This window comes from Pseudoliparis swirei, chromosome 6 (assembly GCF_029220125.1).
Source record: "Pseudoliparis swirei isolate HS2019 ecotype Mariana Trench chromosome 6, NWPU_hadal_v1, whole genome shotgun sequence".
Classification (NCBI taxonomy): domain Eukaryota; kingdom Metazoa; phylum Chordata; class Actinopteri; order Perciformes; family Liparidae; genus Pseudoliparis; species Pseudoliparis swirei.
This window is the reverse complement of record NC_079393.1, coordinates 1,446,485-1,469,066: the sequence shown is the minus strand read 5'-3', so window position 1 is coordinate 1,469,066 and position 22,582 is coordinate 1,446,485. Positions and strand designations below refer to the sequence as shown.

The 22,582-nt window shown below is 45.1% G+C and overlaps 1 protein-coding gene across 1 annotated transcript; it reads right to left on the bottom strand.

Annotated features, from left to right (window-relative positions):
• Window positions 1–1,840: 1,840 nt before the first annotated feature.
• LOC130194631 (GRAM domain-containing protein 4-like) lies at window positions 1,841–22,559 on the bottom strand. The gene is made up of 19 exons (XM_056415659.1): window positions 22,365–22,559; window positions 18,440–18,682; window positions 17,039–17,144; window positions 16,129–16,249; window positions 15,982–16,052; window positions 15,622–15,754; window positions 15,530–15,555; window positions 15,329–15,420; window positions 14,893–14,984; window positions 14,646–14,694; window positions 14,485–14,556; window positions 14,357–14,400; window positions 14,091–14,200; window positions 13,738–13,892; window positions 7,036–7,177; window positions 6,599–6,692; window positions 6,365–6,446; window positions 5,897–5,965; window positions 1,841–5,094 (listed from the first exon to the last, which is right to left on the bottom strand). Exons 2-19 carry the CDS (start codon window positions 18,620–18,622, stop codon window positions 4,984–4,986), a joined length of 1,752 nt encoding a protein of 583 aa, XP_056271634.1. The 5' UTR covers window positions 18,623–18,682; window positions 22,365–22,559; the 3' UTR covers window positions 1,841–4,983.
• Window positions 22,560–22,582: the final 23 nt, after the last annotated feature.

Genomic DNA, 22,582 nt, shown 5'->3' with positions numbered 1-22,582 from the left:
GAGTACCCTCCTTAAAGAACCCACGAGTACCCTCCTTAAAGAACCCACGTGTACCCTCCTTAAAGAACCCACGAGTACCCTCCTTAAAGAACCCACGAGTACCCTCCTTAAAGAACCCACGAGTACCCTCCTTAAAGAACCCACGAGTACCCTCCTTAAAGAACCCACGAGTACCCTCCTTAAAGAACCCACGTCCTCCCTGACGCTGCTCATGGGGCCTCACGGGAGCTTCTAGGAGTCACCAGCAGGACTTCTTGATCTCAGTGTTTTCCTCCCTCAGCTGGGTCAAGGCGGTCCGAAGGGGAGCGTCCAGTACACCAACGAGGCCTTCCAACACGACGACGATGACGGCGGGGACAGCGTTGGCTCCGGCGGCCCGGCGGCGGGCGACTTCCCGGCCGTCGCGGCGGTGCCGCTGCGTGCTCTCCCACGCGGCAGCATCGACGCCGACAGCCAGGCGGGCTCGGACAGCGCCGACAACGAGGAGAAGGAGGTGAAACCCATCCTGACCAAGGAGAGGCGCGTGGACGACGGGTACAAGTCGGTCTGGTTCAAGGAGGACATCGACCCCGACGCCAAGGAGGAGGTGCTCATCATCCCGGACAGCAGGGAGGACGACAGCGAGGAGGAAGACGAGGAGCCGTCGTCCAGCGGCAGAGAGGACGACGACGAAGACGACGGCCGGCGGGGGAAGACCTCGCGGGTGTTCTTCAACGACGCGGATCTGGACAGTGGCCTCGGGGTGAAGATGGAGGATCCGGACTCTGAGGGTGACGAAGAGTTGACCGTTCACCTGTGAAAGACGAGTGCCGCCTATAATAAAATGATTCACCGGCTCGTGACTATCAGCCTTATCAATGAATGACGGGACCAGGACCGCATGGAAGCATTAATATTAAAGAGAGTAATTTAATTCTGCGTGTGAAGCTGCTTAATACATTTAACCTTTTACAGCATTTATAGTTCATGTAAATACTTCCTGTGTCATATCTAATGTAGTTTCCTGATTAAAGATATTATGTTCATGTATTAAATTAGTTTTAATGGGTCAATGTCGCCGATATACAGAAACCATCGTTTCTACGGACCCCCTGGTGGTCCTTGCTAGTATTGCAGTTATATTCACTTTTTTATGAATGCATGTTCCCCATAATAAAAACGTTCATCAAACTGAAGCTATGCCTTAAACAAGTTAGCAAAAGTTGCTAACTTGTTTAAGGCATAGCTTCAGTTTGATATGAATGCAAATGTTTGATATTAGACGTGTTTTATCCTGAAAGTTCGGTCTGTAAGTTTAGTCTTTCAGCTTCTCCCTCTAGTTTTGTAACACGATACATTTTTGCAGAAAGGTTCCCCGACTTACTGGTATATCCGAGTTGATAATTCACTGGTTTTGATGGTTGTTCAGCACCGACAGACAATCATGTTGTTTAAATCCAGCGGTGATAATAAAACTCCTCCCTGCTGATACTAAAGGCTGTAAAGTTTTACGACAGAAGTAAACTCTGAACTTCTATTAAAAAACTCCGGGCGGTTCGTCAGCAGAGGAACTGACACTCGTGTCTGTCCGTTGATCGCTTGGCTCAAACCATCAATAAACCTTGAAATTGAGAAATACGGTGCTTTATTAATATCGTCTTCCAACTTGTATTATTTAAATTAATCCATTTTATTAATTCTATAAACATTTATATTCTGATTATATTGATGTGGGTCCTTATTTCAGTCGTAAAAAAAAGTTTCCTTCTGAAACCACAGAGGAAGAATCCAACCTGCAGACGAGTCTCTACTGACCCCAACAGGCGGAAGCAGGTACTGCATTAAAAACAACAACAAGCGATTTGTGACATTTGATTTTTACTTAAATTAAAAAATGATTTACAATCACCTTTTAACAACAGAAATCCTTTCATTTAAAAACACCCATTTGTACAATGACACCATTTTATAAAACCATCTAGGACTCGACAGGCCGACAGAAATAAATGCAAACCAGACGGAAAACAAACCCGAGGACGATTAGTTAGAGGAGTTGAAAGCAAAATAATCGTTAAAACACAAAGAGGCAACGTGGCGTTAATAACTGGCATCAATACTGAAGGAAACAGAAGAAACTACAAAAAACAAAATACTTTGAGAGGCCGAGTCACTGGAGGGAGAAAGATTTATCAAAACATGTATTTTAATAAAAACATTGCTATATTATGACACGGACGCTTTCATTATGCTGCGTGTGCAATTTAGAAACAATTATGACCTCATTTTACTCATTAAATGAGGATGTTTTGGACAGATCGGGGTAATAAAGTGAAGTGAATTTCACGTGCAATAGAAGTGATAAATGCTGGTGTGGCAGCTCCGGACCGCCCGTGAGTTAATGCACCACGACGGACACACGCTTATACAAATGCTCTTCATCTGGCTAGCAAACACTTCATAAGGCTGTAAAAAAAAAAAAAGTGGTTTCCTTTATTCATGTAAAATATTTTTTTAAATCAGACGTTTAAAATCCAAGTCGCTCAACCATTATTTTTGTATTTAAGTAAAAAGAAGCTAAAATGCCACCGTTTTGTTTTAACTTGTTATTAGCCGATTAGAAAACAAAGTTATATTAAAGTGGCAATGGACAACTTTTTTACTTTCTTTTATTACACAGAGACAACGCCAACTAAATAAAGTTGTGTTGTTTGCTTTCATTATTTTGTACTTATTCAGACCATCAGACGGAAAAGCAAGGAATATTAAAATATATTACCATGAATTCCCGCCGTAGCCGTTTCACAAAATGTTGTCAAAACAAAAAACTTGCCTTTTGCCACTTTAAACAGGAGCTCAACATATTTAATATATATATATAAATATATTTTTATATTAAATATGTTGAGCTCCTTCTATAGTTTTATATATATATATATATATTTATATATAAATATTTATTTACATATAAATAAATATATTTATATATATCATAATATATATGTCATGTAGGTGGTGAAACTCCGTACCAGCCTGTCCAACAAGTTAACACACCGGCTAACGTTAAGATCGTCAACAGTTAGCTCCGCCTCCATATGGGGCTCGATCGTTTGTTTACGGCCACATTTACATTTCTGCTTTCACTAAAGGAGTTCCCACGATGGGAAAGATTCTCACACAACATCCCAAAAACTTTAGTTTTCTTATAAATTGCTTCTAAATTTATTTATTTGTAATTTGTGCTTTCTGCCTTTCCAAAAATATTTTAGTTCAACCTGCTGATGCTTTTTCTTTCTTTTCCAAAGACAACGGATATTCTTTTAACGTAAAACAAATTTAATTGTCATGGTTGTAAAAAGTTTTTAAAAAGATCATTTGCTATACAAACTTTTTTTCCAACCCCAAACTCTGAGTTGTTTTTAGCTTGTTGGCTACGAAAGAAAGCTAAAGCAAAAGAATACATATCACATGTTATTGTTGTTGAAGAAAAACTAAAAAGTTGATATTGAACATCAATATGTGGCTTTTGTTTTATAACTTCTGAGCTTCTTGATTGTGAAATAAAGCCCAAATATGAGCTGAATAAACAACGAATGGACAAACCGCCGTTACCGTTAGCTAAAACAAGAAGCGCTACGCTGAAGTAAATGTAGTGCTTTACGTTGTTAGATTTAATTATTTCGCTTTTAGCTAAAACAAAAAGAGCTACGGTGAAAGTTAGGCTCCGCCTCCTTCAACACGTCTTTGAGATCGTTAGATTTTAGTTATTTTGCTTTTAAGCTAAAACTTTTTTAAAAGAAGCTACGTAATAAATTTTGTCATTTTTTTAGCTTTTAGCCAAGACAAAAAAAAGAGCTATATTGAGGTTAATGCTGCGGTTTACATTAAGTTTTCTAGAACATTCCTGTAGAAAACAAACGTCTCTTACGCGACGTAAAAACCGACATCCCATAATATTAACCGACTGAGGCGTAGCTACGTGTAATGACGTTTTTACAAATCCCTGAAGACACGAATGTAAATGAGTGAGGTTTAAAAACAAAGTTAATCTGCTAATACTGTGAAACGGCAGATTACATTTATTATTAAGTCAACGACATATTTTATTAGTAAAATACATCGCGACACTTTTTAAAATTATAAAAATTAATATTTGGGAGTTTTGAACCGTTTCTCAGACCAAATAAAAATATGTTGATGTCGTCTCCTCGGGACGGACATTTCTCACCATGTTTTTAGACCAACTTATCTTATTAAATAACAAGAATAATTGTAGATTGAAGACTCAATAAAAAAATGTAATCTTTAGTTTGACCACTAGGTGACGCTACAGTCAATTAAGAAGTACAATGTCCCATTATTGTTTGATAATAGTGCATTTTCATTCATTTAATGGTATTTGTCTCTTTATAAGTTACTTAAACCGATTCTACCGTCTTCAAATATCTCATTTTGCCCGAAACGGAGATTTTCAGTTTGCTTTGAATTGTAAAACCGAACGACGAACAGCTCCACCCAGAGAATGAGAAGTGACTTGAATGATGAATCTATATGAATGCTAACAGAGCAGTCACCTAACCTGCAGCCTCAACAACGCAGAAATGACGTCACAGCTCGTCCTTCACAATATCACTCTAGGTTGAAATGCACTTATTGTAAGTCGCTTTGGATAAAAGCGTCTGCTAAATGACATGTAATGTAATGTAATGTAAAAGCCTCACAAGTAAAAAAGGAGGGATTGTGCCCTTGGAGAGCTTTTAGTGTGAAGCTTAGTTTAAAAATGGATGTAATTATAAAACTGGAAATAACAAGTGAATGAGCATTGATGGACTTTGATGTACTGCATGGCGGTGGGGGGTGGGGGGGGTGTCTACATTGAGAACAGTGATCGGTATTCTGACATGAAACTAGCGATTCGTTGGGAACCGGCTGGCGTAATATCGCACACAGTGAAACCATTCCTGTGTGTGTGTGTGTGTGTGTGTGTGAGAGAGAGGGAAGACATCGTCACGGAGTCTCCGGGCCGGTGGCTGCCGTCGTGTTCTGGATCTTCATGTACTGAGTGAAGATGGCGTCGAAGGCCTCGTCTCTGTGGATCATCGCGCCGAACACCATCGGCTGCGAACCGGAGGAACCGGTGTTAGTCCCTCAAGTCCTTTTCTTAAATGACACTTATTTGATTTTTTTGTGCCCAGAATTTGCTCATGGAATAATTTAATTCAAAAAAAATTTTATTATTATTATTATATATATTTTTTTAAATCGAATTTGGGCTTTAAAAGTGCAAAAAAAAACAATGAATGGTTGTTTTATAAAATGTCGTGATTTATGATTGATCAAACTTCCACATCAATGGTGTTGATAACTGGAATCTGCTTCACCTCAAACAACAACAACATGCTGCTTATACTTTAATGCACAGCCACATCATTTTACGTGACCTTTTCTTAAAGAAATTTAAGAAAAATATCCTGTGCTTTTATTTTGGAGGTTTCAAATTAAACGGATTTATGTTATAATATTAGGAGAGATTTTTCTCATATACCATATTTCTACACTCAAATAAATGCAAAGAGTTATTTCACAATGTGTGTGGGAGGAGTTCATACAGAGATTCAGTTACTGGCCCTTTAAGAGGGCGGCCATGTTGCTGATGTGGCCCACGGTGAGTTTGAGACCTCTGGTTTAATGCATCCCACAAATAAATAATGTATAACACTGTAACCGAGTACTTTTTACACTTAAAAGATAATTATTCTGTTGAGTAAAAACTACGTTATGTAACATTTTAACTGCAGTATTTATTTATCTTTTAATACCGTCGCATTGTCACGTCCGCTTTAAAAAGCCCCTGAACGCACCGCCGACAGCCTCCCTGTGGGCGGCGCTGTTGTGTCACTTAATTTAAAACCCCGCTCACCTTCTGCGTGGACGGCGTGGCGATGGAGATGCCCATCCCCGAGCCGGGCAGCACCGACAGAACTTTGTACTGCGAGAGAGAAGAGACGTTTGAATAAACTTTATCGGCGTCGCCTACAGTACAGGAGAACAAAGGAAGTGGGTGGAACCCTGTTGGACCGGAGGAACCTTTGAGGAACCCGTTCGGTCCAGGATCTCAATGGAGTCCCGGGGACATTTAATCCAACCCCCCTCCCCCCCAAAAGGAAAGAAGAAAATCACTCAGGAGGTTCAAGCTGGAAGATCAGAGTTCAAGTATTTTAAGATGCGTTGTTTTCCTCTCCAAACATCCGCAGACTGACGTGCAGCCGCTGGGTTTCCATCCTTTAAACCAGGAGGTAACTCATGAGAACCGGAACGAGGAGGCCTGAACATGACCCGGGTTGGCGTGACGATGCATAAACAGGAAGAGACCAGAGGCTCCGCCCACCTTCTGGATGTCGATGATGTCGAGCAGCTTGATGACCTTGTTCTTCTTCGATCTGGAGCTGGAGCTCTCGAAACACAGATGACTGAGGAGAGAGAGAGAGAGCCGTGACCTTTGACCTCTGCATACAGCAGTGACACCACGTGCTCTTCTTCTTCTTCTGCAGCCTCTCAGAGCGTCGGTTTGATGCCAGAGTCTCTTCCCAGAAAAACTTTTTTTAAAGGGGGCGGGACCTACTTCTCGGTGACGAAGAGGTATCCGTTGCGGATGTAGTCCGTCGGCGTCTTCTTGTCCCTGTTGATGAGGCAGCAGCGCCAGCCGCCCTCGCACACTGGAGGCAACACAGAGCACGAGTCAGATGAGTCGGGGGGGGGGGGGGGGGGGGGTGAAGTCCCCAAAACGTTTCTATCATTTGCCAAAATATCGACTACGATCCTGCAAAAAAAAAATATATTTATGTATATCTTTTTTCCCACAGTCTGAAGTGTGAAGCCGACATAAGGAGGCTCCTCCCCCTTTTGTACATTAGCATCTGCACCCTCATTATTAAATATTGGACTGGTTAGACATCACGTTTTTGGGGACTTCATTTACCAAAATCTTGACGTCTACGATCCTGGAAAAAAAAAAAGAAGTCTGAAAAGTGAAGCCGAGATGTGGCTCCGCCCCCTCACCTGTCAGAGGGCGCTCGCTCTCCGGCAGGCTGAAGACGTCGTGGAAAGCTCCCCTCTTGGAGCACCGGCCCGCGTCCTCGTCCCGGCCGGCGCCCGGAGGAGCGGCGGCGCCGAGGCAGCTGCGGCCGGCTGTCACAGTCAGCTGGACAGGTGGGGGGGGGGGGGGGTTAGAGAAACCAGAAGCAGCGGCAGGAGGTACTGAGGAGCAACGCGGCCACCAGAGTGACGCTGCAGGACTCACCTGTCCAGGTGGTCACAGCCACACGTGGAATAAAAATGTTTAAAAAAGAAAGAAACTGGAACCGAAACCTTCACACGAAGCGTAAAATGTGTTTTTAAATAGTTTGGTCAGATGTCACTGGAGTTTATGAAAAACCTCTCTGTGATCCTCAGTTTGTCCTGTAGGTGGCGCTACAGGCTAAAGGGGTTCATCCTCTGGGGAGAGAGACACTGACAGACTAGTCTAGACCAGAATCTACAGCTCACACACACACACATCCTCTCCTCTCCGTGGTTGTCGGACTCGGTGCGCGCCGAGAGAGCCACCCTGCGAGCGACGGAAAGGAAATGGCGAAAAACAAATCAAGCGGAAGACTTGCTCTTCTATCAATCTCTCCTCTCCTCCTTCTCTTCCTCTATATCTGCAGCCAAAAGCTCTTTCTACCTGACCAAAATTCAGTCTTCCTTCTCTAACCCCAAAAAACTCTTCTCTCTCCTTCATCCCCCTGGCCCCTCCTCCTTCATCCCCCTGGCCCCTCCTCCTTCCACCCTTCTGCCACTTTGTCGACTACTTTACAAACAAGATGGACGACATCCTCTCCTCCTTTACTAATCCATCTTCTATCACCTCACCAACACTAACTTCTTCATCCCCCTCTCTTTCCTCTTTCACCGCCTTGTCTCCCAATCAAGTTCTTAGCTTGGTGACCTCCGCTGACCGACCACCTGCGCCCTTGACCCCGTCTCCCATCCTCCAGGCTGTTGCTCCTGACCTTCTGACCTCTCACCATCTTATTAACAGCTCCCTCTCAACTGGCTGTTTCCCTCTGAAGGAGGCGAGAGTCAACCCTCTCCTGAAGAAACCACCTCGACCCGTCTGAAGGCAGCAACTACAGACCGGTCTCTCTTCTTCCTTTTCTCTCCAAAACTCTGGAGCGAGCTTTCTTCAACCAAGTGTCCTCCTGTCTCCACAGTAACGACCTTCTTGACCCTCACCAGTCTGGATTCAAGGCCACTCGACAGAGACTGCCCTCCTTGCTGAGCAGCTTCACACTGCTAGAGCAGCCTTTCTCTCCTCTGTCCTTATCCTTCACTCTGCTAGAGCATCCTCTCTCTCCTCTGTCCTTATCCTTCACTCTGCTAGAGCATCCTCTCTCTCCTCTGTCCTTATCCTTCACTCTGCTAGAGCATCCTCTCTCCTCTGTCCTTATCCTTCACTCTGCTAGAGCAGCCTCTCTCCTCTGTCCTTATCCTTCACTCTGCTAGAGCATCCTCTCTCCTCTGTCCTTATCCTTCACTCTGCTAGAGCATCCTCTCTCTCCTCTGTCCTTATCCTTCACTCTGCTAGAGCATCCTCTCTCCTCTGTCCTTATCCTTCACTCTGCTAGAGCATCCTCTCTCCTCTGTCCTTATCCTTCACTCTGCTAGAGCATCCTCTCTCCTCTGTCCTTATCCTTCACTCTGCTAGAGCAGCCTCTCTCCTCTGTCCTTATCCTTCACTCTGCTAGAGCAGCCTCTCTCCTCTGTCCTTATCCTTCACTCTGCTAGAGCAGCCTCTCTCCTCTGTCCTTATCCTTCACTCTGCTAGAGCAGCCTCTCTCTCCTCTGTCCTTATCCTTCACTCTGCAAGAGCAGCCTCTCTCTCTGTCCTTATCCTTCACTCTGCTAGAGCAGCCTCTCTCTCTGTCCTTATCCTTCACTCTGCTAGAGCAGCCTCTCTCCTCTGTCCTTATCCTTCACTCTGCTAGAGCAGCCTCTCTCTCTGTCCTTATCCTTCACTCTGCTAGAGCATCCTCTCTCCTCTGTCCTTATCCTTCACTCTGCTAGAGCAGCCTCTCTCCTCTGTCCTTATCCTTCACTCTGCTAGAGCAGCCTCTCTCCTCTGTCCTTATCCTTCACTCTGCTAGAGCAGCCTCTCTCTCCTCTGTCCTTATCCTTCACTCTGCTAGAGCAGCCTCTCTCCTCTGTCCTTATCCTTCACTCTGCTAGAGCAGCCTCTCTCCTCTGTCCTTATCCTTCACTCTGCTAGAGCAGCCTCTCTCCTCTGTCCTTATCCTTCACTCTGCTAGAGCAGCCTCTCTCTCCTCTGTCCTTATCCTTCACTCTGCTAGAGCAGCCTCTCTCCTCTGTCCTTATCCTTCACTCTGCTAGAGCAGCCTCTCCTCTGTCCTTATCCTTCACTCTGCTAGAGCAGCCTCTCTCCTCTGTCCTTATCCTTCACTCTGCTAGAGCAGCCTCTCTCTCTGTCCTTATCCTTCACTCTGCTAGAGCAGCCTCTCTCCTCTGTCCTTATCCTTCACTCTGCTAGAGCATCCTCTCTCCTCTGTCCTTATCCTTCACTCTGCTAGAGCAGCCTCTCTCTCCTCTGTCCTTATCCTTCACTCTGCTAGAGCATCCTCTCTCTCCTCTGTCCTTATCCTTCACTCTGCTAGAGCATCCTCTCTCTCCTCTGTCCTTATCCTTCACTCTGCTAGAGCATCCTCTCTCCTCTGTCCTTATCCTTCACTCTGCTAGAGCAGCCTCTCTCTCCTCTGTCCTTATCCTTCACTCTGCTAGAGCAGCCTCTCTCCTCTGTCCTTATCCTTCACTCTGCTAGAGCAGCCTCTCTCCTCTGTCCTTATCCTTCACTCTGCTAGAGCAGCCTCTCTCCTCTGTCCTTATCCTTCACTCTGCTAGAGCAGCCTCTCTCTCCTCTGTCCTTATCCTTCACTCTGCTAGAGCAGCCTCTCTCTCCTCTGTCCTTATCCTTCACTCTGCTAGAGCATTCTCTCTCCTCTGTCCTTATCCTTCACTCTGCTAGAGCATCCTCTCTCCTCTGTCCTTATCCTTCACTCTGCTAGAGCATCCTCTCTCCTCTGTCCTTATCCTTCACTCTGCTAGAGCATCCTCTCTCCTCTGTCCTTATCCTTCACTCTGCTAGAGCATCCTCTCTCCTCTGTCCTTATCCTTCACTCTGCTAGAGCATCCTCTCTCCTCTGTCCTTATCCTTCACTCTGCTAGAGCATCCTCTCTCCTCTGTCCTTATCCTTCACTCTGCTAGAGCAGCCTCTCTCCTCTGTCCTTATACTTCACTCTGCTAGAGCAGCCTCTCTCCTCTGTCCTTATCATTCACTCTGCTAGAGCAGCCTCTCTCCTATGTACGTATCCTTCACTCTGCTAGAGCACCTCTCTCTCCTCTGTCCTTATCCGTCACTCTGCTAGAGCATCTCTCTCCTCTGTCCTTATCCTTCACTCTGCTAGACATCCTCTCTCCTCTGTCCTTATCCTTCACTCTGCAGAGCATCCTCTCTCCTCTGTCCTTATCCTTCACTCTGCTGAGCATCCTCTCTCCTCTGTCCTTATCCTTCACTCTGCTGAGCATCCTCTCTCCACTGTCCTTATCCTTCACTCTGCTGAGCATCCTCTCACTCCTCTGTCCATTTGACCTATCTCCGCCATCTGCCTGATGGATCGTGGAGGTCTCCATCTGTATGCCTACTATCCTTACACTCTGTCATATTCATTGAATGTATCCTCTATCTCCTCTGTACACATTGTCCTTGCACTCTGTAGACATCCTCTCTCCTCTGTCCTGCAGGTCTTTTCTTTTTTTCCCCCTGAAGGGTTATTTGTTTTTTTGAGTCCGATGAGGTTTTTGGGGGGGGATGTCTATGTGTACAGATTGTAAAGCACTCCGAGACAAATTTGTAATTTGTGAAATTGGGCTATACAAATAAACTGAATTGAATTGAATTATCCTTCACTCTGCTAGAGCATCCTCTCTCTCCTCTGTCCTTATCCTTCACTCTGCTAGAGCATCCTCTCTCCTCTGTCCTTATCATTGACTCTGCTAGAGCATCCTCTGTCCTTATCCTTCACTATGCTAGAGCAGCCTCTCTCTCTCCTCTCTCCTTATCCTTCACTCTGCTAGAGCATCCTCTCTCCTCTGTCCTTATCCTTCACTCTGCTAGAGCATCCTCTCTCCTCTGTCCTTATCCTTCACTCTGCTAGAGCAGCCTCTCTCTCTCCTCTGTCCTTATCCTTCACTCTGCTAGAGCATCCTCTCTCCTCTGTCCTTATCCTTCACTCTGCTAGAGCATCCTCTCTCCTCTGTCCTTATCCTTCACTCTGCTAGAGCATCCTCTCTCTCCTCTGTCCTTATCCTTCACTCTGCTAGAGCATCCTCTCCTCTGTCCTTATCCTTCACTCTGCTAGAGCAGCCTCTCTCTCCTCTGTCCTTATCCTTCACTCTGCTAGAGCATCCTCTCTCCTCTGTCCTTATCCTTCACTCTGCTAGAGCATCCTCTCTCTCCTCTGTCCTTATCCTTCACTCTGCTAGAGCATCCTCTCTCCTCTGTCCTTATCCTTCACTCTGCTAGAGCAGCCTCTCTCCTCTGTCCTTATCCTTCACTCTGCTAGAGCATCCTCTCTCCTCTGTCCTTATCCTTCTAGACCTTTCTGCAGCATTTGACACCGTGAACCACCAGATCCTGATCTCTTCTCTTCAGGAACTGGGATCTCAGGCACTGCACTCACGCTTTTCTCTTCCTACCTTAATCCGCACTCACTATGGGGTCCTCAGAGGATCTGTGTCTGATCCTCTTCCTCTCACTATGGGGTTCCTCAAGGCTCCGTCCTGGGTCCCCTGCTCTTCCTCTCACTATGGGGTTCCTCAAGGCTCCGTCCTGGGTCCCCTGCTCTTCCTCTCACTACTGGGGTTCCTCAAGGCTCCCCTCCTCTTCCTCTCACTATGGGGTTCCTCAGGGCTCCGTCCTGGGTCCCCTCCTCTTCCTCTCACTATGGGGTTCCTCAAGGCTCCGTCCTGGGTCCCCTCCTCTTCCTCTCACTATGGGGTTCCTCAGGGCTCCGTCCTGGGTCCCCTCCTCTTCCTCTCACTATGGGGTTCCTCAGGGCTCCGTCCTGGGTCCCCTCCTCTTCCTCTCACTACTGGGGTTCCTCAGGGCTCCGTCCTGGGTCCCCTCCTCTTCCTCTCACTACTGGGGTTCCTCAGGGCTCCGTCCTGGGTCCCCTCCTCTTCCTCTCACTACTGGGGTTCCTCAAGGCTCCGTCCTGGGTCCCCTCCTCTTCTCTCTGTACACAAATTCTCTCGGCTCTGTCATTCGTTCGCATGGCTTCTCCTACCATCGCTATGCTGATGACACCCAACTGATCTTCTCGTTTCCACCGTCCGAAACACGGGTGGCGGCGCGAATCTCTGCCTGTCTGACCGACATCTCTCAGTGGATGTCTGCTCACCACCTGAAGATCAACCCTGACAAGACCGAGCTACTATTCCTTCCAGGGAAAGGCTCCCCCACCCATGACCTGACTACCACCTTCAACAGCTCTGTGTTGGCCCCGCCCCCGACTGCCAGGAACCTCGGGGTGACGACAGTCAACCTGACGGCCAACATCGCTGCGACAACGTGTTCCTGTAGGTACATGCTGCACAATATCAGGAGAACACGGCCTCTTCTTACTCAGAAGGCGGCGCAGGTTCTGATCCAGGCTCTGGTCATTTCACGCCTTGACTACTGCAACTCCCTCCTGGCTGGTCTACCCGCTAAGGCCATCCGACCCCTGCAGCTCATCCAGAATGCAGCAGCTCGACTGGTCTTCAGTCTCCCGAAATTCACCCACACCACTCCACTCCTCCGATCTCTTCACTGGTTACCGGTGGAGCAGCATCCGCTTCAAAACACTGGTTCTTGGTACCGTGCTCTGAACGGATCGGGCCCCGTCTACATCCGGGATATGGTCACACCGTACACCCCGGCACGTTCGCTCCGCTCGGCAACAGCCAATCGTCTTGTGCCTCCTGCACCTCGAGCTCATCACTCTACATCCAGACTGTTTGCTGTCCTGGCTCCTGATTGGTGGAACGAGCTCCCCACTGACATCAGGACAGCAGGAAGTCTCTACAGCTTCACCGGAGACTGAAAACACATCTTTTCCGACTATATCTGGATTAAAACACAGATTTGCACTTCAGTGGCACTGGGATGGCACTTATTGTGGTGCTTGTGGTTCGACTGAGTTGAGGAAATGTTGCTTCCTGTATTCTTGTTGTTCTTGGTTTGTACTCTAGGTTGAAATGCACTTATTGTAAGTCGCTTTGGATAAAAGCGTCTGCTAAATGACATGTAATGTAATGTAATGTAACACACACACCACACACACACCCTACCTGTTCACACTCAGACAGCTGAGAGGGAGAAGAAAAGAAAAAACAGAACTGAAACCAACGCAGACCAGAGATCTGCCCACTGGGACCAGTAAGAACCGGTGGCCGGCATCAGCTGACCCCAGACCAGCGGTACTGACCCCAGCCCAGCGGTACTGACCCCAGACCAGCGGTACTGACTCCAGACCAGCGGTACTGACCCCAGACCAGCAGTACTGACCCCAGACCAGCGGTACTGACCCCAGACCAGCAGTACTGACTCCAGACCAGCGGTACTGACCCCAGACCAGCGGTACTGACCCCAGACCAGCAGTACTGACCCGTCGGCTCAGCGCCGTGCCGCCGCGCTCGTTCAGCTGCAGGTCCGTGGGCAGGTGGGTCCAGATGATGAACGGCGTGTCGAAGCGCTGACGCAGCTTAAGACAACGCTTGAAGAAGAAGTCGATGACGAAGAACTTGATGCCCGCGTACACGCCTGAGGAGGAGGAGGGGGGGGGGGGGGAGTAGGAAGAGGAGGAGTAGGAAGAGGAGGAGCAAGAGAAATAAGAGGAGGAGGAGGAGTAAGAGGAGGAGGAGTAAGATAAATAAGAGGAGCAAGAGGTCTCTCTGTATGTGTCTCTGTGTGTGTGTGTCTCTCTGTGTGTCTCTCTCTCTCTGTGTGTGTCTGTGTTACCGATGATGAAGCCCAGCAGCTTGAAGGGCAGCAGGCAGGAGGAGATGAAGGCCAACCACAGCCCCACATACAGCTTCTGGGTCAGAGCGGGCTCCACCCACATGAAGAGACTACACGCGCACACGCACACGCACACGCACACACACACACACACACACACACACACACACACACACACACACACACACACACACACACACACACACACATTAAAGAACCTCCGTGACCTCTCCGTGACCTTGAACAAACTGCTCAGACAAACTCACTTCTTGATTTTCTCCAGTCTGTTCGCCATCCTCCCGAACAGATTCTGCGAGGACAAAAACAAACAAACAAGTGTTGTGACATCTTCGTGCAGCTGCAACGCGTACAACCTTCAGAGCCTCTGCCTCACCTGAGCCTTCTGAGCGACGTCCAGAACCAGCTGGAACTTCTCCGACACCGTGAGCTCGTCCTTCGGGGGCTCCTGGGGGTCAAAGGGCAGAATGTACCCGAGCACCGGAACTTCAAAAGAGACCAAAAGTTGAGTCCGTCAATCAAAAAGAGCTCGCTCACCAAGGGCTCCGAGACCTCCGGGACGATGCTCCACTGGATCCTCCAGCCTCTGGGGGAAAGGTGCATCATGGGAGCACACAGGTGAGGCGGAGGAGAGCGGTGTGTGTGTGTGTGTGTGTGTATGTGTATGTGTGAGAGATTATAAATCTGCATGAAAGATTGCGTGTGCTGAACCTGTTTTTTACAGTTTCTGATTCTGGCCGTGTGATTGGCTGACAAATGAGAGGAGGGCGGGGCTTGCGCTGACCTGGCGATGAGGCAATTCAAGGAGAGGCGGAGTATGGCGAGGAACAGGAACATGGGGACGGCCCAGCCGTGCCACGCCGCGTACATGTAGACCTGCAGAACACACACACACACACACAGGAAGTGTATGTGATAAAGATGCTTATTTATTTATAATAATATAGAGTACTTTATTCAAACATTTATCTTGACTTAAATTCTCAAAATATTTTATTTTTTTATTTAATTTAGATTTGACAAACCAAATGTTTGTATCTACATACAAAGTTTAAATATAAAAAATATATAAATAATATTTTCTTTATAAATAAAAATAATTTTGTCATCAACATTTTGTACATAATGTTTCCTCATCACTTTTGTGTGTGTGTGTGTGAGTGTGTGCATGTGCCTGTGAGTGAGCGTGTGTGAGAGTGTGTGTGTGTGTGTGTACTCACAATGAAGGCGATGGCTGACGTGTAGACGGAGTTCCAGCTGGATAAGGCAGTGAGGTTCCTCTTGAAATTGGTCACAGGTTTGAATCCTCGTTCTGGAAACACAACAACAACAACAATAACAACAACAACGGACCAATCACAGACTACTTTCTGTAAACGTGTTGCCTTCAAGTACAAATCCAAAAAAAGGGAAAAACTCACTGAGCCGTCTCATGTTTTCAGTCAACCTGCAGGTCAGAGAGAACGTGTTAGAGTCCAGGCGCCCGAGGAGACCCCCCCCCCCCCCCGCTCACCTCTTGGCGCTCAGCGGCTCGTCCGGCTCCACCGTCGGCTCCTCCGGCTGGAAGCGGAAGTCCTCGACGTAAATGCCGAAGTGGTCATGAAGACACTTCAGGAAGCTGTTGGACAAAGTCTTCTTCTGCTTGTCTGAGGAGGAGGAGCAGGAGTAAAAGGAGGAAGAGGAGCAGGAGGAGGAAAAGGAGGAGCAGGAGGAGAAGGAGCAGGAGGAGGAGAAGGAGGAGCAGGAGGAGAAGGAGCAGGAGGAGAAGGAGCAGGAGGAGCAGGAGGAGGAGGAGGAGAAGGAGCAGGAGGAGCAGGAGGAGGAGGTTACACACAACAACCCCCCAGAGTGTCTGATTGGCTCGTCAGCTCACCTGTGCTGGTGGCTGCAGGTGCAGCAGCAGGGGGCGGAGCTTTAGGAGTCTGAGAGGGAGAGTCTTCCAGTCTGAGGAGACAACACATGCACACAAATGAACATAAACCCGACGATCTCATTGGCCGAGGCCCGTAGCTCCGCCCACCTGGGCTTGGCCGCGTCGTTGATCTTCTGCTCCAGCTCGGCGCTCCTGCTGCGCTCCTTCTCCAGCTCCTGCCTCAGGGAGTCCACGCTGGACTCCTCCTTCAGCTTACGCAGCTCCTCCTCTGAAGCAGAGGAGGAGGAGGAGAATGAAAATGAGGATGAAGATGAGGATCAAGATGATGATGGAGACATCGTTCTCCTCCTCGCTGTCTGTCCTTCAGGGGGTTTGTCTCATTTATGTTAATATATATATTTAAGTTATTTATCTCATGTCAGCAGGTGAATTAAAGTAGGAAATAAACCGGAGGCACAAATACATTTTGAGATTTTAAACATTTCTGTGTGTGTGTGTGTGCGTGTGTGTGTGACAGATGAGGTCGACAGGGTTATTAATAGCTCTGTGTGTGTGAGAGAAAAAGAGAGAGAGTGTGTGTGTCTGTGTGTGTATGTGTGCTCTAATGTGTGTGTATCTAAGTATACGTGTGTGTGCGTGTGTGTATGTGTGTGTCTGTGTCTATGTGTGTGTATGTGTGTCTAAGTATATGTGTGTGTGTGTGTCAATGTGTGTGTGTGTCAATGTGTGTGTGTGTACAAGTATATGTGTTTGTGTGCATGTGTGTTTGTATGTGTGTCTGTTTGTGTCTATGTGTATGTTTGTGTGTGTATGTGTGTCTAAGTATATCTGTGTTTGTGTGTGTGTGAGAATGTGTGTGTGTGTGTGTACAAGTATATGTGTGTGTGTGTTAGTGTGTGTGTGTGTGTGTGTGTGTGTTACAGAAAGCCGACGGGCCGTTATTGATGGGTTACCCGCTTGTGGGACGTGTGAGAGACTAAAAACGGACGCTTTACTTTGAACCCTAAGACGAGGCCGTCACACACTCATCGGAACATCGGAGGATCCCAATACTCACGCAGGAAGTGTTTCTCCAACAGAGCGATTTCCAGGTGACCTTTGACCTCGTTGAGATCCGTCCTCGAGTCGTCTTGAAAAGCAGCAGAGAAGGTTCCTGAACTGGCCTGAGGAGCGAAATACACACACACACGCACACAGACACACACACACGCATACAGATACAGACACATAGACACACACAAACATATACACATACAGACACACATAGACACAGACATATATACACATATACACACGCACACACACACAGACATACATAGACATATACACACACACACACACTCACACATATACGCACACACAGACACACAGACATATACAGACACACACACAGACAGACATATATATATACACACACATACACACACACAGACATAGACACACACACATAGACAGACACACACACAGACATATACACACACACACAGACACACACACAAACACACAGTTTAATTACAAATGTAAAATAAACTGACAACCCAGAAGAGGCGCAGTGGAGTGCCCCAGGGTTCATTCCTGGGTCCTCTTCTATTGGACTCTATTAACCTTTAACAAGGTTAAACTCATAAAAAGACTAAATAACCGAAACAAAAGAAACTCTACTATATATTTTAAATTCTCTATTTGTAAAGCATTCGTAGTTCTTTGTATTTTACTTGTGATTTTGTATGTATTTGTATTCTATTTAATGTGTTGAGGCTGAAGTAAAAGTTAGATTAAACTACGTCTGGTAAGAATAAAAACACGAGGATCGACGGCTGTGAAATACGATGAGAGAATTTTAACAATAGTAACTCAGTTTTAATATTTTAATAAACTACATCTGGTATTTCAGGAACATAGGCTGACCATCATTTAGATTTGTGTGCACGCTAAACGTTGACACACAAATATTACACAATATAGTGTATTTAAATACAGAGACACGGTTTCAAGGTGCCATCTTCTATTATCCTATTTATACAGAATTAACATACAAAAATGAAGTGGAATTATTATTCTGTGAAACCTGCCGTCTTATTTAACAAAGACACAAAAACAGAACAATTAAAAAGGTGCTTAAAACTTAAATGTTAGGCTCCTTAATACTTAATACCACGACATTTTAAACTCGTCATTATGAATCAGTTTGAGGCGTAAAGTGGTCAGGTTAATATGTTCTTCTTCTCTCTCCCGCTAATCGTCTCACGACCCGTCCGAGGTATCCGGTGACCCTTTGGAGGGGCCTGAACCATAGGTTGGGGAAAAACTAGCGAACTGTATATAGAGAAGTTAAAAAGAGAAACATGCTGTGTCGCGATTAAGAATCTAAAAAGTAGGCGATGAAGCTTCTGTACTTTAACTGAAGGGTTTTTAGAGTCTCTGAAAGAGAGGACAGGTGAGGCCTCAGAGGTTCTACCTGAGCGTCGCTCTGCTCTCCCTCCGCCTCCCTCAGCTCCTCCGAGTCCCTGGCGGCGAGCGGCGCTCTGACGGCGGCCTCCTCGGCGCACTCCGTGTCGGACGTGTTGGGCGAATCGGCGAGGTCCAGGAACTCGTCCCGCCGCTGGCCCCGGAACCGGATCCGGTCCAGATGCTTCCGCATGGTGGGGGTGGGGGGCACCTGCCGAGCCGGCGTCTACCTGAACATGGCCGCCAGCAGAGACTAAATAAAAAAGAGGAGCAGAACAACTGTTCAGTTGAGTGAAGTGCACGACGAACGCTTTGAAGTTCCCACGATGCCTTTTCTCAACGGGAATGAAATTCATTGGTCAGACACATGTCGACCAATCGGTGAGCAGCACTCAAACCAAACATCCATGACCAAACGCGGTGCATCCTAAGATGTGGTATTTAAACTAACAAAGAGAATCCCAAAGCATACAGGAAACAACCTTAAATGACACAAATGAATGAGAGACAATAGTTTCATTAAAAGAAATATTCCAACAACAAAAAATTGCCCGTCTTATATTTTGAGCCTTTCTTTTAAAGGCATATTATTTCAAACTCAGCGAGAATGAACATGTGAATAAAGCAAATTTCCATAACTTTTCCAAAACCTTTGGGATTACAATTTGTTATCAATGACTTTTCCAGGCCTGGAAATAACCTTTTTTTTTATTCCAGGACTTTAAACCGAATGTCCATGAACAAACATTATGTTAAATCTACGTGTATACACGACTTAAATGACAAGTGAATGAGAGACAATAGTTTGATTAAAAGAATAAACATTTACATAAATGTTTGTTATTTATAATCAAACTGTGTAAATAAACACTTTTACGTGATTTTTCCAAAACTTTTGCGATAATTTTTTTTTTCAAGGACTAAATTCCAGGACTTTTCCAGGTTTTCCATGACCGAACGAACCCTGGAAATTTAAACGCGTGCTTCTAAAAAAAACTTTATTTACACACGGGGAGAGTCGAGGACGTTCTTATAGCTTTCTTGTTTGTTTAAGTCAGACATTTAACAAATTATTAGACAACCGTGAAACAGTCACAGTTGCTTATTAACATTAAATAAATGAAAAACATTTGTTTGTGAATTGAGAAGATAAAGTAATAAAATATACTGAGTGAAGACCCACCGGGTCAGGAGCTTTGGGTTTTGTCATCTTTAGACAGGCTAGCTGCTTACATCCGTTTTCAGTCTTGATGCTAAGCTAAGCTAACCAGCTGCAGCTTGTGGAAGACCTTGTGAGTCCATCTATGGACTGAAGATGACTTTGAGTTTTTAATTACGCCAACAAGACGGACTGGTCCTACTGCACAGGTGAGACCAGTAGAAACAATATGATAATAGAAATGGCTCATAACCCTAACCCTCTTTGACGGTTGCTTTTGAGTATTTACTGACATAATTGGTGGGTAATTTTAAAGTCAGTGACAGAGAGAAGTATTAATAGCTCTACTTTACTGTCGAAAATACTCATCTCAAATATTCAACGTTGACACATGAAGGAGCACTTCATCCTCCAGTTTATCATAAACATTCATCACATGAAGGAACAGTTCATCCTCCAGTTTATCATAAACATTCATCATCACATGAAGGAACACTTCATCCTTCAGTTTATCATAAACATTCATCACATGAAGGAACACTTCATCCTTTAGTTTATCATAAACATTCATCATCACATGAAGCAACACTTCATCCTTCAGTTTATCATAAACATTCATCATCACATGAAGGAACACTTCATTCATCAGTTTATCATAAACATTCATCACATGAAGGAACACTTCATCCTTCAGTTTATCATAAACATTCATCATCACATGAAGGAACACTTCATCCTTCAGTTTATCATAAACACTCATCACATGAAGGAACACTTCATCCTTCAGTTTATCATAAACATTCATCACATGAAGGAACACTTCATCCTTCAGTTTATCATAAACATTCATCATCACATGAAGCAACACTTCATTCATCAGTTTATCATAAACATTCATCACATGAAGGAACACTTCATCCTCCAGTTTATCATAAACATTCATCATCACATGAAGGAACACTTCATCCTTCAGTTTATCACAAACATTCATCATCACATGAAGGAACACTTCATCCTTCAGTTTATCATAAACATTCATCACATGAAGGAACACTTCATCCTCCAGTTTATCATAAACATTCATCATCACATGAAGGAACACTTCATCCTTCAGTTTATCATAAACATTCATCATCACATGAAGCAACACTTCATCCTTCAGTTTATCATAAACATTCATCACATGAAGGAACACTTCATCCTCCAGTTTATCATAAACATTCATCATCACATGAAGCAACACTTCATCCTTCAGTTTATCATAAACATTCATCACATGAAGGAACACTTCATCCTTCAGTTTATCACAAACATTCATCATCACATGAAGGAACACTTCATCCTTCAGTTTATCATAAACATTCATCACATGAAGGAACACTTCATCCTCCAGTTTATCATAAACATTCATCATCACATGAAGGAACACTTCATCCTTCAGTTTATCATAAACATTCATCATCACATGAAGCAACACTTCATCCTTCAGTTTATCATAAACATTCATCACATGAAGGAACACTTCATCCTCCAGTTTATCATAAACATTCATCATCACATGAAGCAACACTTCATCCTTCAGTTTATCATAAACATTCATCACATGAAGGAACACTTCATCCTCCAGTTTATCATAAACATTCATCATCACATTAAGCAACACTTCATTCTTTAGTTTATCATAAACATTCATCATCACATAAAGGAACACTTCATCCTTCAGTTTATCATAAACATTCATCATCACATGAAGGAACACTTCATCCTTCAGTTTATCATAAACACTCATCACATGAAGGAACACTTCATCCTTCAGTTTATCATAAACATTCATCACATGAAGGAACACTTCATCCTTCAGTTTATCATAAACATTCATCATCACATGAAGGAACACTTCATCCTCCAGTTTATCATAAACATTCATCATCACATGAAGGAACACTTCATCCTTCAGTTTATCATAAACATTCATCACATGAAGGAACACTTCATCCTCCAGTTTATCATAAACATTCATCATCACATGAAGGAACACTTCATCCTTCAGTTTATCATAAACATTCATCATCACATGAAGGAACACTTCATCCTTCAGTTTATCATAAACATTCATCACATGAAGGAACACTTCATCCTCCAGTTTATCATAAACATTCATCATCACATGAAGGAACACTTCATCCTCCAGTTTATCATAAACATTCATCATCACATGAAGCAACACTTCATCCTTCAGTTTATCATAAACATTCATCACATGAAGGAACACTTCATCCTCCAGTTTATCATAAACATTCATCATCACATTAAGCAACACTTCATTCTTTAGTTTATCATAAACATTCATCATCACATAAAGGAACACTTCATCCTTCAGTTTATCATAAACATTCATCATCACATTAAGCAACACTTCATTCTTTAGTTTACCATAAACATTCATCATCACATTAAGCAACACTTCATTCTTTAGTTTATCATAAACATTCATCATCACATAAACACTTCATTCTTTAGTTTATCATAAACATTCATCATCACATAAACACTTCATTCTTTAGTTTATCATAAACATTCATCATCCCCACCCACACACACACACACACACCGGAACCAGCACCTGCTGCTCACCTGCAGACCCTCAACGAGGCTCAACGAGGCTCAACAGGAAGCCGATCCCGGTCCCGCGTGGACCACACCTGGAGGACCGAAGTGGAGAAGGGAACGAGAAGGAAGGAAGGTAGGAAGTAAGGAAGGAGGAGTGTTTTCTCACCGAGAACCGAAGCAGAGGTAAACTTTCCCTCCTTCTCTTCTTTACAAAACCCGCTCCAAACCGGGTCGAACCCGCTCCGAACCGGACGCCGATCCTTTGTAGACCCGCTCCAGACCGCCTCGCGCACTTAGTCCAGCAGTGGTGGTTTTTAGGAGGGGGTGAAACAAAAGCCCAAGCAGAAGGCGGCCGCCGTCCGTGTCTACCTGTCCGGAGAATCA

Excerpts from the sequence above, each read along its gene's own strand:
- LOC130194631 (XM_056415659.1), bottom strand. The coding sequence starts at position 18,622 with ATGCGGAAGCATCTGGACCGGATCCGGTTCCGGGGCCAGCGGCGGGAC. Across the intron at positions 16,250-17,038 it reads GTTGGAGAAACACTTCCTGC|AGGAGGAGCTGCGTAAGCTG; the intron begins GTGAGTATTGGG and ends CCTCTGCTTCAG. Across the intron at positions 5,966-6,364 it reads ACATCATCGACATCCAGAAG|TACAAAGTTCTGTCGGTGCT; the intron begins GTGGGCGGAGCC and ends TCTCTCTCGCAG.